The sequence below is a fragment of the Cynocephalus volans genome, chromosome 3 (assembly GCF_027409185.1).
Source record: "Cynocephalus volans isolate mCynVol1 chromosome 3, mCynVol1.pri, whole genome shotgun sequence".
Lineage (NCBI taxonomy): Eukaryota > Metazoa > Chordata > Mammalia > Dermoptera > Cynocephalidae > Cynocephalus > Cynocephalus volans.
The window spans coordinates 155,858,464-155,875,370 of record NC_084462.1 but is presented as its reverse complement, the minus strand read 5'-3'; the positions used below and the strand labels follow the sequence as shown (position 1 = coordinate 155,875,370).

Genomic DNA, 16,907 nt, shown 5'->3' with positions numbered 1-16,907 from the left:
CTGGTGGGTAGTGGAGCCCCAGTGCAGGGGAGCAGAGCTACCAGCACCTTGCCCTGGCCTGAGGGTGAGCAAGAATACACTTTTATTTGGTCCATGGAAATGTGGGAGTCTTCTTGGGTTTCTCCACCTCGCCTACCCTAGCTAATTCGTCTCACAACCCAGGAAGCCAGGTTTAGAAGGGTATGGTCCCAGTTTAGTGACAAAAGACTGATGGGCACTTATGAGAATCACAGACATTGCCCAAGGTAATAAGTTCACTCTGGCGTGAAGAAAGAGCACATCAGCACCCCCAGCCCTCTGTACCCCCTGATACACAGACATCTAAACATAAACTTCCAGGAACCTGGACATCACATCACCAGCACCTGGGGCACTGCCTGGAGCACAGTAGGGCTCAAGCAATATGACGTAAATGAAAGAATAAATGAATGAATACAAACCCACACATATACAATATACACAGCCCTATATAAACACAGTTACAGGCAAATATGCCCAACACATAAGTGCCCGAAACATTCAGTATAGACAAGCATATACAATACAGATACTCAAATGCACGCACATGCTCGCCCGCACACAATACACACCTGTGCCCACATACTCAAATCCAAATCCAAAAAATGAACACACATAAATGCACGCATATATATACACAGATGTTATGGGCAAACATATGATACAGATATCCACAGACACACGTCTGCTTACCCTCACGCACATGCACTGCAACCCTCCTCCATGACCCTGGGCCCAGGAAGGAGTCTGTCTACACAGCATGTTGGAGCTCGTCAGAATGTTCTTTGCAGCCCCCGCTGGCTCCTGGACCTCCAGGCTTAGGGCTGGCCAGGCAGGAGGCGGCGTCTCTGGCAGCCCCTCGTGGGTGGGCAGGCAGGCAGTGGACGCAGAGGTCACTGGGGTGAGAGCTGGGGCTGCCCTGGCCTTCCTGCCTCTGGCTGGAATGTGAGCTGTAGGGGCCACCTCCCAGGCCTTCCTCCTCCCCCTCAGCGGCCCACCATCCCCAGGCCCAGCCAACTCATGACTCCAAATCCTGCCAGGTTCTTGCAGCCAGGGAGCTGGGCCCAGAGGGTGGTGAGGGTGGTGGTGGTAAAGAAGAATCAAGGACCAAGGGGTGGCACACACAAATGCACAATCACACACAGACGCCCGTCAACATATTCACACACAAAGACACACACATGCAAAGACACAGGCAGGCATACAAACTGACAATCCTACTGAAACCCATATTCAGGCACAGCTGACTCAGAGATACACACACACACACACACACACACACACACACACACAATCACACAAGCCTACAGAGATGACAAGAGACCCGACCCACACCAGAGTCCTATTTGGACGTACACTTGGCACATGCAGACATTCAGACCACACAGAGACTCAGACACATAGCACACATGTCTTTACAGTCACACACAAATGCCCACGTACACGCATATACACACACAGACCTCCGTCCGGGGACCCCTGCCACTAGGAGCAGCTCCTCCTCTCCTAGGACCAGGAGGAGGTGCCCTAGGCCTCTCCTTGGCTTGTATCTCAGGGAGAGTCTGAGAGGACTGCTTCCCCAGGAGGAAATAGTGCCAGATCCCCAGCCAGGTGCCCTGAGGTGTCTCCCATGGGTGACCCACAGCTGGGCTGTTCTATTCTCTGACTTCCTGGCCAGCAGGTGGTGTAGCAGGTGGGTGTAGTGGATTGAATTATGTCCCTCCAAAACTCACTGAAGCTTGAATTGCATCCCCCAGGTTTTATGCATTAGAAACATGGCCCCCACTGTGACTGTTAAGAGGGTGGGAAATCTATTATGTTAATTGAAAGGTGGGGCCTAGAAGAAGTGATTAGATTGTAGGACCGTGCAGTAGTGAATGGATTACAAATGGTGGTCAGGGACGTGGTTCTAGGGCTTTAAAAGAAGAGGAGAGTCTGCGTGTCTCTGCTCTGCCATTGTTGCCACCACCAAGACCCTCACCAGATGTGTTCCCTGGACTCTGGACTTCCCAGCCTCTGAAAGTGTAAGCAATAAATTTCGTTTTCTTTATAAAATACCCAGTCATATGTATTTTGTTATAAGCAACAGAAACGGACTAGTGCAGTGGGGGCGCTGGTCTGGAGTCCCAGGGCTTGGATTTTGTCTTTGCGGGTTCCTCGGCCACCCGGGCGCGCGCGCGCACTTTCCAGAAGTGCCTCTGTGCGTTGCCACATGCAGGCAGGGGCACTCTCGGGGGCTGGGTGTCTTCTGTCAAACGGGGCTAGTGATCTCTTCACCCGCAGGACTGTGGGATGGCATGAGATGGCCAGGAAGCGCCAGACCAAGCTGCTGCCTTCCCAGGGATCTGGGGGCCGCGGTTCCTGCGGGGGCCGTTATAGTCACGAGCCTCGGTGGCAAATGTCGGGCTCCACGCCTGGATGCCGCCACCCAAGGGGGCTGGCCCAGAGGAGCCGGCGCGAAGCTGTGGGCCCCCTCGGCGGGCTGGCACCCCAGGGTGCTGTCTGGGTCAGCGGACGCCCTAGGCACCGGCCCGGGAGAAGCTGCGCGCAGGGCTCCGGCTGGGCGTCGGGATCTGTGCCCGGAGCGACCCCGCCACGCACCGCGGGGCCCAGCGCGCTCGGGCCCGCGCCGCCGCCGCCGCCGCCGCCGCCCCGGCCGCCCGCCCCGCGCTCGGCCGCTCCCGGGAGTGGGTCCGGAGCCTCGTCTGCGGTGGGCGGGGCGCGCCGGGTCCCCGCCCCGGTTCCCAGCCCCTGAAACCCAGTCGCCGACAAGCCTCGGTCCCAGAAGGGAGCCGCTGGCTGAGGAGGAAACTGCACCTTCAGACCACTGCCCAGCCGCGAGAGGACCCGGGGTGGCACTGCGCGTCCGGCCGACCCTCCCAGGGACCCGCCTGTCCCGCCCCGCCCTGCCCTGCCCTGCCGGGCCGCTCCCCAGCAGGTCCCCCAGCCACAGGCTTACCTGCGGGCTCCCGAGTCCTCCGGGCTTTCAGAGGATGCCCAGGCCACCGGCTGGGGCTTCGGGGCAGCAGTAAACGGGGCATCCAGCCCCTCGCTCAGCTCTTCCCCTCCTGTGCCAGGGGCTCCCCCAGGGGGACGAGCATGGTGGTTTTCCCTTGGAGCCCCCTGGCTCGGGACGTCTGAGAAGATGCTTGCCTTGAGGCTGGCCACGTGCTTCCTGCAGCTCCTGGCTGGGCTGGCGCTGCCCACGGTGCCCCCCCAGGTAAGAACTACCCCGACCCCCAGCCTGGCTCCCCAGATATTCCCATCCCAGCACTCGAAGCACGGGACTCTGAAATCACTGGCCCATTCCAGGGAGCGGCACCTCCAAGGATGTCCACACACTTCCCAGGGGCCAGGTTGTACCCACGCCGTCTTGGTGGAGACCTCAGGCTGGGTTGTCGCAGCTCCTGGGGGCTATCTTGGTGGGGGCAGGGAAGCCACAAGAGGGGAGGGAGGTTTCCTGTCTGGCCCCTGGAGCCCTGGTGGCTTTGCTAAAAGCATCTGTTCACTAATCCCAGGCGGGTCCCTGCCCTCGCGGTCAGAGTCGAGGCGCTGTGAGCAGCCAAGCACCCCCAGGACCTCTGACCTGGCCTGGTGGGGTGTCGGGGGGGGGGGGGATGGCTGAAGAGGCTGGAGGTGGGGAGGCTGGGCCCTGCCCCCACCAGGGCTTAGGGCTGAGCCAGGGGCTCCTAGGTGGGTGGGGGGTGAGGCAAGGGGTCCCACTATGCCCTCTCTCCTGGGTGGGTGGCCGGAGGTCCTGAGTGCAGGGCCTGGGGAAGTGAGCAGGGCCCTTTTCCCAGGAGCTGGGTGAGTCTGGCTGGAAGCCAGCTTGGGCAGCAAAATCCTGACAAAGCCAATGAGCTCCCTTCCCACTGTGCTGCCCCACTGTCCCGGGAGTCCCCAGCCCGAGCCCAGGAGAGGGGTGGGCTGGGCAGTCCTCCAGGGGCTAAGCAGCCCAGCCACCCGCCTGCCTTCTGCAGAGCTGGCCAGAGGTGTAACATTACCGGCAGCACCGGCTCATGGCGCCACCCGCTCCAGCCCCTGAGCTCCCACCAGCTGATCACCTCCCCCTGGGCTCTGGCACCCAGCCAAGGCGGGCTGTGCAGGGCCAGCAAGGCTGTCTGGGGGCTGGGTGGAAGGGAGACCCAGCAGGCTTGCAAGATTTGGGGGACACAGAAGACACAAGGTCCCCAAAAGCCTCCATCCTCCTACCTTTTTCCAAATGAGGAAACTGAGGCCAGAGAGGGGTGGGACCTACTCAGGGTCCGGTGGGTTTTTAGTTGCATCTGGAAAGAGGCAGCTCTGAGACAGGGCAGAGTGTGTGTGTATCGGGCAGGAAGGAGCTTGGATGAGCCTCTCCCCTCTTGCCATCACACTTGGCCCCAGAGCTCAGAGCCCCATGGTGTCCCCCCCCCAACCTTATCTTTGCATCTTTCTGTCCACAGCAGTGGGCTTTGTCTCCTGGGAACAGCTCATCAGAGGTGGAAGGTAAGCCGGCTAGGCTGGGCGTATGTGTGCTAACCAAGTCCCTCTTTTCTTTTCTTCCAAGCCTCAGCAGAGGATGGCAAGGGATTGGCATAAAGGATGAGTGCAGGCTGATAATAAGTTGGGGAGAGTCTACAAGCTAGACATCCTGGCTGATGAAGTTGGCAGAGCTTAAGAGATCCCCCCATTGTGACTCAGAGTCCTAGGGAGGTACATTCCTAGGCCAGGGTCACCCAGCACACAGAGTAGGGCTGGGGCCAACATACCCAGGATGTCTGGCCAGCTCAGAGCCCCTTCCCAGCCTGATGTAAGGATGCAGCTGGGGTCTAGGAGGGCAAGGTGGGCAGTGAGTGCCAGGGGTCAGACTAGGGGTCTGGGAGCTGGACATAGTAGGCCTCTCAGTCCAGAGGATCAGGGAGGGGTGAGGCCCCTCCCCAGCAGCCCAGCCCTGATGGAGCTGCAGGGATCTGACCAGGCCTCTCCATTGATTATAAACAGACAGAACATGAGTTACGCCCTCCCTGGCCCCTCCACTTCCCGCCCAGGTTGCATCAAGAGGGAATCTTCAAAGGGCAATGAGACGTTTGCCAAAGAGACATACGTGCAGAGGGCAGGAGACCCATGCCAGCCCCCCTGTCTCACTCCTCCTTCCCTGCCTCTCCAAAATGTGCAGAGCAGCCACACACCACTGCTGAGGCTTACCACTGTGCCGTGGGAGAGGGGGCGTGTAGGGACGTGCACACACACACACGCGTGATAGCTGTCAGGGACTGGAAACACCCTCTGCCGGCCGGCCTGCCCGCCCACCCGCCTGCCTGCCTGGCAGCCAGCCTCTCCCAGTTCTGGCTGAGACCCAGGCCCCTTGGCCACTAAGCAGGTGAGAGAAGTAGCTGCTCATGACTTCATTGACTTCCCCCTTGCTGTGTCCTCTGGAACTAGTACAATATTATGCTCTGTTGGATTTGGGGAGGAATGTATTCCCCACTTCCACACCACGCCTTTTTGTGTAGTTCAGACAACAGCTACCAAAGATGCCTGAGCCTCAGTTTCCTCATCTATAAAATGGAAGCATTAGACCACATAATATCTAAATTCCTTCTTTTTCTAAGCTTGTAGAATTTCTGACGTTATGGAGGAGACACAGGTGTATATATCTCCCAGGATCTGGGGTGAGGAGGCTTGGAAGTGTAGGTTTATTAGGTCAGCTCATCTGTCATCCTAATCAGGGAGGCTGTATTGGGGCCAGGAAAAGTACAATGAACTTCGGACCTCAGTTATTGAAATCTGAAAATGCCAGTCCCTCTTGCTAACACCAGAGCAAGAGACAGCACGGTCCAGCCGTGGATGTTGGTTTTTGCTACAACTGTTCATGGTAATAGTGTTGGGCATTTACTATAATTCCCTCCTGACCACAAGGCTGTGATCTAGGAAGGCATTAGTATTCTTCACATTTTCTAGAGGAAGAAGCTGAGGCTTAGAGAGGCCACTGGGGTCGCCTAATGCCTCAGACACTGCTCAGTATATCTGGCAGAACTGGAGCGCTCAGCACCAGGTCTCCTAACGGCTCAGCAGCTGAGCAGGCATGGCAGGGTGTCCCTTGTGGCAGGCTGGCTGTGTGCCCTGCCATTGACCATGGAGAGGACACCTGCTGGGCTCGGGCTGGTGGCCAGCAGCTCTGCCCAGCCCTGCGGCGCCTCCCCAGAAGCTTGCTCTCAGAATTAAACAGCTCCCTCCTGGGGCTCTGTCATCCTGGGCAGTAGGCAACGGGGGCCAGATGAGAGGCTCACCCACGGGGCTGGCGAGCAAGCTGAGTGCCCACTCGTGGCCCCAGGAGCAGCCCTCATGGGACCACCCAGCCTTGGCCAGGAGCCTCCCAGTCCTCTCCCCACGACCCCCACCCAGAGCGTGTCTGGGCCAGCAGCAGAAGTGCTCGCGGGTGCAGCTGGGCAGAGATCTTTCTTGAGGGGCTCAGCCCACGTGGCATGAGCGGTCACTGAGCTCCTGCAGCCCAGCCCTCTCCAGCACCCTTGGTTGCTCCCACATGCCTCGACAGGGCCTCCAGGGGTGAGCTGCCCCCTTTCCTGGTGACCGCCAGGCAAGTCAGCCTTGGCTCTCTTCCTCCCCAGCCCTCCCCCGACACAGTCTGGCCACGTGGCCCAGAAAGTGGCAGCTTTCAGGATTTCAAGGCCCTGAAGCCTGAGTTCTGTTGACGCAGAGTCTGCATGGTGGGATGTGGGGTGAGGAAAGGAAATCCGTCTTCTACCGCCGAGGCCCAGCAGCTCTGCTGAGCCCAGTGGGTGGGAGAGTGTTTGCCGGAGGGTTGGGGGCTGAGGTGCCCCTTTTCTGCTGCCCTTCCCCTCCCTGATGGCTGGTCCCAGGACTGGAGCCTGAGCCTTCACTGGTGCTTTGGTGACTGGCTATTCGTCTGCTGTTATTTATGTTTTCCAAGGTGGAGATTAAACGTTCAGAATCATGTAGTGCTCACGAAGATTTTAGACTAAACACACAGCTCATGGAGCTGGCGATAGGGAGGGAGGTGCTCTCTGACCCCGTATTGCAAAGGCAGACTTCTCTGGGCTTCAGGGCCCCTTAGGGGAGAGGGCCTGTTGCCCACTTGTGTCCAAGGGGAGTGTCCAGTGGCCTGGAGAGGTAGAGTCAGGGGAGGCTCCTGCATCCCCATCCCAGCCTTTGGCCCAGCCCTGGTGCCCCCTCAGCAGAGCAGGGCAGAACGAAGCAGCAGACACCCAGATAAGCACAGTTTATTGCCTCTGCAGCCACCTCAGCCAGCTCCACACGGATGGGCCACCTCCTGGGTATTTTCTACCAGCTCGCAGCTTTCCTGAGGGCCTCTGCTAGGACTGAAGTTTATTTTTCTTCTGAGATTACCCTGAGACTCCCATCCTCATAGGCTCAGGGGAATGGACTTTGGCCCCTTCTGCCTCCTAGGAAGGGCCCTAGGCAGTGAGGGGCTGCTAGGAGAGGCCCTTGATGCAGAGCAGGATGGCCCAGGCCCATGGTCTCAAGGCTGGGCCAACTGGGCTGTGTGCACAAAATCATGGACGGTCTGTCGGAGTGGGAGGGACCTTGGCAACCGTCTGTTCCCAGCCTTCTCCTTTTTCCCCAGTGGAGGAAATGGATACACCCAGAAAGGTTGATGACCTCTCCAAGGTTGCACAGCCGGTATAGGGCCAGGACTAGAAGCCAGCTTTCCTGGCTCTGCCACTCCCCGTGAGCCTCTGTGTGGCCTTGCCCCGAAGAAGCAGCATCTTTGAGGGGTTCCAGTTCAGCTCTCAAAAGATCCCATTCATGACCACCAGGACATGGTGGGGTTTGGGGATGTCCCTGATAATCCTCTGTGAACTATCACCTAATCAATCAGGAATTACTTAGCCCGTGTTTACCGGGTACCTCCTCTGTCCCTGTCCTCAGAGTCTCAATTTGGTTGTAAAGGAGATAAGAGCCACCAATGACCAAGATAAGGCAAGCCCTGGGGCCAAGCTACGCCCTAGGGAGGAACATCTGTTCATAGTGGAATAGTTGGAGAAGGCTTGGGAGAGGAGGTGGGCCCTGAGAAGTGGGGGTAGGCTTCATCTGGGTAGAAATGAGGGGAAAGGACAGCACCCAGATGGACCACGAAGCGCAAGAGCCCGAAGTCGCGAGTTAATGTGATGCTGCCCTGGCCCAGTGTGAGGGCTGTCGGACTAACTGGAGAGGCAGGAGGGTGCATTGCTGGATGTGGTCCTTGTTGCCAGGTGGAGGAGCTGGCACAGAGAGGGGCAGGAAATGAGGGAGCCATGGAAGGTTTTTGAGCAGAGGACTGAGGGGAAGGCCAGCCCTCCCCCCAGGACCCCAGAAATGACTGTTCCCTGCAAGTTCCCCAAGACGAAGGCAGTCCCGGATCAGGCCTGAGAAAGATGAACAGGGCCTGCCTGGAGAGCTGCAGGGCACTCTCCTCAGAGCTTCCAGGAACTAAGGCAGACATGGGTGCGAGCTGAGAACAGAGCAGAGAGCCCTGGTCACTGAGAGATTCTGTCCACTGGGGTTTCCGTCCAGCAGATGAGCTGAGGTCCAGCAGGCATCACAGAGGGATCACATCGGGAGCTCAGGGCAGAGGGAGCTCAGATAGGGCTGAGGGCTTCCTGGACGAGGGGGTGTGGGCTGAACCTGGAAGGCCCGGTAGGGTCTCGGGAGCCAGGCCTGGGGCTTCAAGGAGCAGGTCCCTGCTCTCCTGACCCAGCCTTCTTGCATCCTTGCAGTGGTGCCCTTCCAGGAAGTGTGGGGCCGCAGCTACTGCCGGGCACTGGAGAGGCTGGTGGACATCGTGACTGAGTACCCCAGTGAGGTGGAGCACATGTTCAGCCCATCCTGTGTGTCCCTGCTGCGCTGCACCGGCTGCTGTGGTGATGAGAACCTGCACTGTGTGCCGGTGGAGACGGTCAATGTCACCATGCAGGTAGGAAGGCTCTCCTCACTGTCGCCCCGCCTGCCATCCTCTGCACCCTGCTCGTGGGGCCACAGGACCTGTTCACTAGGAGGGACTCAGAGAGGGCAGGAGGCAAGCCACAATCCTGAGACTGGAACCTGACTCCCAGGCCAGTGTCCTTACCTCCCCAGCACAGGGCCCCTCCTTCCTGAGCCCCCGTCTTGGCTCTGAGCCCATTCGCCTCCATCTGCATCATCTTTGTCAGGCCTCCACAAACTCTGTCTTGACTCAGGATATCTAGTTGAGGCTGGAAAGAAATCTACTTGTATTAAAGAACTCCTTGTTTATACCAGGAGCTTTTGGTGCCCTCTTGAGCAAGCTCAGCCCCTGAGCTTTGCTCACACCTTTGAGGCAGGTGTCATTCCTGTTTCATGGAGGAGGAACTTGAGATTCAGAGATGTTATTTCACTTGCTCAGGAGGTAGAAAGGCTGAGATTTGAACACAGGTCTCTCTGCCTCCAGAACATGGGTCCCCTTCCTGTACTGTTGCGGTACTGGTGGTCCTGGGTAGGGAGGGACAGAGACCTCCCTCAGATCCCCATGCAGGTGTGAGCACTGTTTGCCCCACACTCAAAGCAGAATGAGGGCTGGTGGGAAATGGGGAGTCTGGTCCTCCTCACATGGGGGGAGGGGAGAGAGTGCTGGAAACCCATGGGCCAACCCTTTTCTTCTCGCAGCTCCTGAAGATTCGCTCTGGGGACTGGCCGTCCTATGTGGAGCTGACATTCTCTCAGCACGTACGCTGTGAGTGCAGGTAGGTCCTCAGGTGGGTAGCAAGGATAGGTCCCCTGCACTAGGCAGCATCAGCAAAGATGGGCCCCAGGGCAGGGACGGAGGCAGAGGCTGCACCCAGCTGAGGAAGACCAAGGAAGTCAGGGACCGGGGGCAGCCGTCATTCATTTTCTACCCCCACCAGGCAGTTTTGCGTGGGGAGCTGATCCCAGCGGCTGGTGACAGGGGAAGAGGAAGCTTGGGTCCCTCCCAGACTTGCAGGCCTCAGCACGTTGTCCCCTCTTCCAAGACAGGAGGCAGCTGCCACAGGCCCCTGGAAGAGGTGCTTGGAGACAAAAACAGTGTGAGTCTAGAGAGCCCCGGTCCATGCTGCCTGCCCCTGGGAGGGGGCAGACTGGGCTGAGAAGCAGAGAAAAGGACAAGCCCTGGTGGAGGAAAGGGGCAGAAGAAAGGAGGCACTGTGGTTTCTTTAAAGTTGCGGCACCCCTGCCACCTCTCCCTCCCCCAACCTGCAGAGCCTCTGACCAGCACCAGTCTTGCACTTGGGCCTGGGGCACTTGTCACCAGGAACAGCATGCCTGGCACTGCCAGCCAGGTTCAGGGAGGAGAGAAGCAGGCTGAGATGCTGCTCCTTGTACCACTGGGCCATGGATGAAGGCCCCAGACTCGAGGTCCAGTGCCCTGGCCTGGGGTGAGAAGAGGGGGGAACCACCATTTACTGTGCACCTACTCTGTGCCTAGCCCCACACTAGGCACTCAAATGTGTCCTCTCATTTATTCACAAATATTTATCGAGCACCTACTGTTTGCCAGACACTGTCTTAGATGCTTGGGACATAGTGGTGAGCGAGACAGACAGGGCCCCTGCTCTCATGACCATCATAGGAGGTAGGTACTATTGCCCCCCTATTTTACAGATGAGGACACCCAGGTTTCATACAGTTATGTGATTGGCCACAGCAAGTGAGTGTGGGAGGAGGGATCTGAGCTCCAGCCTGTCTCACTCCTCAGCCTGCGTTTTTTTCATGCTACCTCTCGTGGCCACTAGCACGTCTTCCAGTAGCCCCTGTACTGCCATGGGTGTGGCCCTGCCGAGCGTCCAGGGCTCTGGCTGCACCTCTTGCTAGGCCCTCTTCACTGTGCCAGAACTGGGGGCCCTGCCTCAACCTGCTTCCTCCCATCCCTCCCAGCCAGGGATCAGCCATTTAACAATAGCTCCTGGCACAGTGCTGGATGGTGACCTTTCACCTTCTACATCAGCTTTGTCCTCACAGCCACTCTTCTGGGGCAAGCAGATGAGGAGACTGAGGTTCCGAGAATGTCTCTGACTTGCCCAATATGGTGAGGTATGACCAGGCAGTCCCAAGAGGCCCTGGTGCCCTGCCCTGGCTCCCAAGGGAGAGGCCAGCCTAGGGCAGCATTTTCTGGCCCCAAAGCCAACTGTCCCATGCCTCCAACCACTGTTCCCAGGGAAGACTGAGGCCCTGTCCCCTTCCAATGGGCTCGGCAACAGGGACACCTTTCTTCTTGTTTCTGGGCCAACAGCCACAGCCCCTCGAGGCAGAGCTGGAACATGGCTGTTGCCTGGTGGGGGAGGGCAGCGCCCTGACAGGCAGACCGAGCTGGCAGCAACCATCCCCAGTCCCCGGCCTTGCCCATCATTTTCTGTCCTTGAGGAATCTTCCAGAGTGCGCCCTGGAAGGAAGGGGAGGAAGTGAACAGAGAAAGTGAAGCAGCAGAGAACAGACTCAGAAAGACCCAGATGTGATGCCAGGAGGCTGAGGAGTGCAGAAGGGTGTGGCGAAGGGCCCCAAGAGGGAATTCGCACCTCTCTCTCGGAGTGAGAGCCCAGGGCCCTCTGGCCATGTCCCCCTCACCAGCTCCATGCTACCCCCTAGTGGCCTCAGTGTCAACTGCAGGACTCAAGACCAGGAGGTCTGAGGGGAGGTGTGGGGGGTGGCAGGGACCCCCACTCACACTTTCCTAATTCGCCCTGCCCTCTGTCTTTTGTTTCCCCAGACCTCTGCGGGAGAAGATGAAGCCAGAAAGGTAAGTGGCCTGGCTGGGGCTCGGGCTATTCCTGGGCCTGCCAGCCCCTGTCCTAGCATGGGGGACCCCAGCCACCCTCTCCTGACGCTTTTGGCTTATTGCAGGAGGAGACCCAAGGGCAGGGGGAAGAGGAAGAGAGACAAGCAGAGACCCACAGACTGCCACCTGTGAGTGTGCGAGGGGCCCAGGGACGGCAAGGAGGCTGGGCCCAAGGGGAGCCCCGCCTTAGCCCTGCCAGCAGGCGTTAGTGGTCGGGCAGGGAAAGGCAAGGCTGAGGGCAGTCAAACTGTGCCTCCTTGAGGCTCTAGGGCCCAGGAAGCATCAAGGGACCTTGGTTCTTGTCCTGGTTTAGCCTTGTATGGCCTTGAATGAATCACTTCACCTTTCTGAGCCCAGTTTTTCTCTGTGTAGAATTAGGGGGTAGGGGGTCCACTGACATTTGGTCATTCTGCAAATATTTACCGAGCACTTACCGTGTGCTAGGTACACCAGTGAACAAGCAAGCAAGATTGGGGCGCTTACAGCGCTTATCTAGTGATGAACAGTTATCTAGGGCTGCTGCCTAGTAACCCTGGGGAAGGGGCACTCTCCAACCCCCACTGGCTCCCAGGCTGGTATTTCTGCCATGGGGTCCCCTTGCTTCCTCTTGCCCTCTTGGTGTTACCTGCCCACCTTGGCTTCACACCTGGGGAAGTCCCAGGCCTGAGTGTGTCTAGGAGATAAGGATTAGAGAAAGGAAAACCTGACTCTGTGAGAGTAAATAGTAAAAATAAAATATTTCCCATGCACAGCAAATTGGTCACACTGTGGTTCCCTTTCAGGGCCTAAGTCTTGTTGCAGCTCCAAGACTCCAGGAAATCTTTTCATGATATGGGGGCGGACCTGACCCAAGTCCTACCGCAGGAGCCCACTCCTCCCTGAGTGGAGATTTCCATCCCACTCAGTGAAGATAGGGATTCTGGGGATGTTCCTTCCCCTAAGGCTTCTGGCCCTCATTTCTCCCCTGGGCCCACTCAGTGATTTGGGGAAGGAGCTGGCAATGAGGTCATTTCAGGGCCCCAGCTGCAGCCCCACAGCCCCAGATCGAAAGTATCCATCAGTTCATTTCCCAGGGCAGCAGTCCTCAAACAGCTCATTCAGGAACCTCCTGAAAGAATTCCAGAAGTCTGTGTGCTCCCTTGCTCATTTTTAAGTTGACATTGAAATTTCAATATAATTATAAATAATTTCAAAGGATATAATTTCTGGCATATTATAAATATTAATTTTTAAATATAAGCCTATTATATAATTCACTCTTCAGGTGTTTCCTATGGAATATGCCATCCTGATTTAATACTCACTGGCACCCACTTTTAAAAAAACGAACAGCAAAAAAAATACGTGAGAACCCTCCGTTAATAGTTACCTATTTATGTTCCTTCTTTTTTCCTTGAACTTGTACTTCCATTTCACTTCCCCCACAGAATCTGAACCCAATGTAATATTATTTTTAATGTTTCAAAAGTTTTTTATTTATCACTTTGTATTTATCTGCCACAAAAATGGCATACGAGTTTGGATTATTTTAAATTTCCTGTGAGCATAAAACTAAGTTTTCTCCTGGAATAAATGACCAAAATAATTATTTGCACTTGATCACAACAGCACAAATACATCATATTTTAATAAATGTTAAACACAGAAGTACAATCAACCTTATTGGAATGCTTCTCAATGAGCTGGATGTAGCTACCTCTTTTCAATTAGTTAATGAATCCGTTAATGAATGTTACTTCCTGCCACACTGAGACAGGATCCAGCATTAATTCCATTCCTGTTTATTATTTTTTATAGATGAAAAGGTTGAGAAACCATGCCCACATAAATAAATAAATGGGACTGGATGTCACCCAATTACTTGAGTTCCTTCCAAGTTATTTGCCAAAGCCTCAAGGTGATCTGCTAACAAAAATTACTCCTCAGGACATACTGGCTGACTATTCGGTTAAGTTGTTCTTCAATTTTGTGGAAAGACTTGGAAACCACCTGACCTGCAAAAGGCTTAGTTACCCAGTCATTTGCCATATTTCTTTGCTCAACACCTACACCAGTATCTCAAACTGTTCTTTTGTTTCCTGTCCCCGGAAATACTTTTGCCTTGAGGCAAAGCACTTTAAAAGGATTTGCAATGGGCAAGATGCTTTCTTCCTTTCTGAAGGGAGAAGGGCAATTGTGGATGGGGAAACAGACTTCCAGCACTTTCTCACGCAAGCAATTTTAAGGCAGCGTGCATGTGCAGGCTGAAAATCGATTTCTTTAAAACTATCAATACTCAGTCTTCATATATGTCTAGGGATACCTGTTACCCCATTTGAAGACTGCTGCTGTCTTAGGGGGTAACCAGAGGCATTATTACATGAAGCCAGACTGAGTTCAAGTGTGACTGTGTCACTGACTAGCTGTGTGACCTTGGGCCAGTTTCTTAACCTCTCTGGGCCTCAGCTTCTCATTTGCGAGAGGACGATCCTAACAGCACCTTCCTCAATCCATGTTCTTAAGGGTAAATGAGATGGTGGTCAGTGCAGGGCTGGGCACTGGGTACGCGCTTGGTGCAAGGTGGCTCCCAGCTTATTGCTGGCCTCGGTGCAGGCAGGGATTCAGGAGTGCTGCATCCCTCCCATGCACCCTGTCCAAGCTTCCCCTCTGGGTCTGCACCCCCACAACAGGAGGGGCCCCCGCACTGCACAGTGCTGACACCCCGTCTCCCCCATCTGTGTTTGCTCTCTGGCAGGTGCGGCGATGCTGTTCCCCGGAGGTAACCAGCCCCTCGGCGGAGAGACCCCAGCCCCAGCTCGTGTATTTATTACCGTCACTCTGTTACCTCCCTGCTGGCACCTGCCCTCTATTTATTAGCGAACTGTATCCCTGCTGAATGACTTGCTCCTTCCAAACGAGGGACAGGGAGGGACAGGACCCTCAGGAACTCAGTGCCTTAAACAGACATGAGAGAAAGAAAGAAGCCAGCCACAGACCCATGGAAGCTTCAGCTTGGGAAGAAGCAAGATGTGGCCTTGCGAGGAACAAGCCAGGCCCCAGAGGCCCCGGGGGTCTCAGGGGACTGGAGAAGGACAGAGAGGAGGACCCACCACCTGTTCCTGGGCCTCGGGCTCTGCCCAGAAAAGCAGCCCTTGTGCAGGGAGCCCCTGGCTAAGGTAGGGGTGCAGGAGGCTGCTTGGCTGCCACGGCCCCTGCTGGATGGCTGGGCAGGCAGTGGCAGAGGGCATCGGCCCTTCCGCCGCCGCCTCCTCCTCCTCCTGGCAGCATCTCTTCGCCCTGGAGATCAGAACGTTCAGCTGGAAAGAACAGTGGTTGCCTGGGGGCTCTTGCCACTCCTTGTCCCCTATGGTCTCTCCTCTCATTCTGCCACCTGCTTATGCTGGGACATTGTTCCTTCCAGACAAGGCACCCCCATCTTGCCCCCTCTCAGGGACACTGAAAGAGTGGGCCCCAGGCTGGACAAAGAGCAGCCCAGCCCATGAAGATGAGGTCACCAGGGGAGGAGCCCACGTGTCCTAGCCCCGAGGCCGTGGCAAGGGGAGCAGGTTCTCCGATGGCCCTTACACCCCACAAGCTGCCCCTGCGGGGCCATCTGACTGCAAAGCCAGATTCTCTTGAATAAAGTATTCTAGTCCAGAAACAGCTCATGCGTGAGAGTGTGTCTGCTGGAGCAGTGGGCAACAGCAGAACGAGGAAGCAGGACAGGTGAAGGGACAATGGGGCAATGGAAAGGGCACAACGCCTTCTCTGAGCCTCAGTTTCCTCAGAGAAAAAACCTGCCCAGGTTGTGAGAGAGCGTGTCACAGGTCATGGCAACATGTCAGTTTTCTCCTTCCTTCCTCCTCTTGACACCTGAGGAAACTGAGGCCCAAGAAGGCAATGTGACTGATGGAGATTCAAAGAGCCCTGAACTGGGAGTCAGAGGCCTGGGCTCTTCTCTAACTTGCCAAGTGGCACCGGGTTTCCCTCTGCCTTTGTTTTCATCTCTAACCTGAGGGGCTTAGCATTGACAACCTAGATGGCCCTCTGGTTTGACACATTCTAGTGCGGTCCCAGGCTCCATTCTCAGCAGGCCCTGGGGCTAGCTCAGGCCTGCTCCTGCAGCACCCTGCGGCCCACCCCTCCCCTAGCGAGGAGCTCCCAAGATCTAGTCTTGGCCTTAAAGTTGAGGAGGGGCCTGGCCCTGGCCCCCTCTGAACACCCTCAAATTCTAGAGCACAGTCCCCTTCTCCCCCCAGGGCCACCCTACACCCAGTCAAGTGCCTGCTGTCTGGATCCCAAGTGAATGGGGGCTCCAGACTCCTCAGGCTCTCAGGGAGACAGCCTGGCCTGGGCCCCAGGGGACTGAATGGCAGTGTCTCCAGCCTGCTGGAGCTGCTGGATGCAGGGATCTGCCCCACTTCTGTCTTTTACCTCCCAACTTCCTCTGCCGTCCTCTTGATGCCTTGACATGAAAAGAAATTCTACTTTTTTTTTAAGCCCAAACCGCTCACTAACCTACTATCAGACTCCCATTGCTTCTGCCCCGCAAGGTGTGTGAGTGTCTTCGTGTCATATGTGTTGGACGAAGGGGAACTCCCATTCTCTCCTCAGCCCTATTTCTTCCTTTGATGCTGCCCAGGAGAAACCCACAGGGACCCGGTGGAGGGGGGCGCCCACCTCGGGCTTTGGAGGGAAGCCATGGTTGGCCCAGCAGGGTGGAATGGCCCTGCTGAGGCGGCTGCCCTCGACCTTCTGTTCACTGAGGCCTGGGCACCCTGGAGGACGCTCTGGTCAGAATGTGCTTCTGGCCGGTGATCACAGAGAGGGTGTGGATCAGCCCCAGGGGACAGGCTTTGCATTGGCTGCAGCTGTTCTGAGCCAAGGCCTTTGACCGACTGGCAGCTGAAAAGAACACCCCTCCCCTTGGGCAGGCCTCTGGCTCAGCCCTGAAGACCCCAGTCCAGCCCCTGTAGCATCTCCAAGGTTTTCAGCTCCATGAGATCGTCCACATGGAGGTCAGCCTCTCTGCCCAGGCCAGTGAGCCCTGTAGATTGCTAAACAGAAAGCAGGGGAGCTCCCAGAGGCCATAAGCAGAAATCTACATCCATGGCCAGGGGTC

General features: G+C 56.5%; 1 protein-coding gene across 2 annotated transcripts; it reads left to right on the top strand.

The window, feature by feature from the left end:
* The first annotated feature begins 2,797 nt into the window (after positions 1–2,797).
* PGF (placental growth factor) lies at positions 2,798–15,446 on the top strand. 2 transcript variants are annotated; one of them, XM_063090881.1, is made up of 7 exons: positions 2,798–3,238; positions 4,464–4,506; positions 8,760–8,956; positions 9,664–9,740; positions 11,738–11,767; positions 11,872–11,934; positions 14,541–15,446. In XM_063090881.1, exons 1-7 carry the CDS (start codon positions 3,164–3,166, stop codon positions 14,566–14,568), a joined length of 513 nt encoding a protein of 170 aa, XP_062946951.1. In that variant the 5' UTR covers positions 2,798–3,163; the 3' UTR covers positions 14,569–15,446. The 2 variants fall into 2 exon arrangements, with proteins under 2 accessions (XP_062946951.1, XP_062946952.1); XM_063090882.1 differs by lacking the exon at positions 11,872–11,934.
* The last annotated feature ends 1,461 nt before the right edge of the window (positions 15,447–16,907 follow it).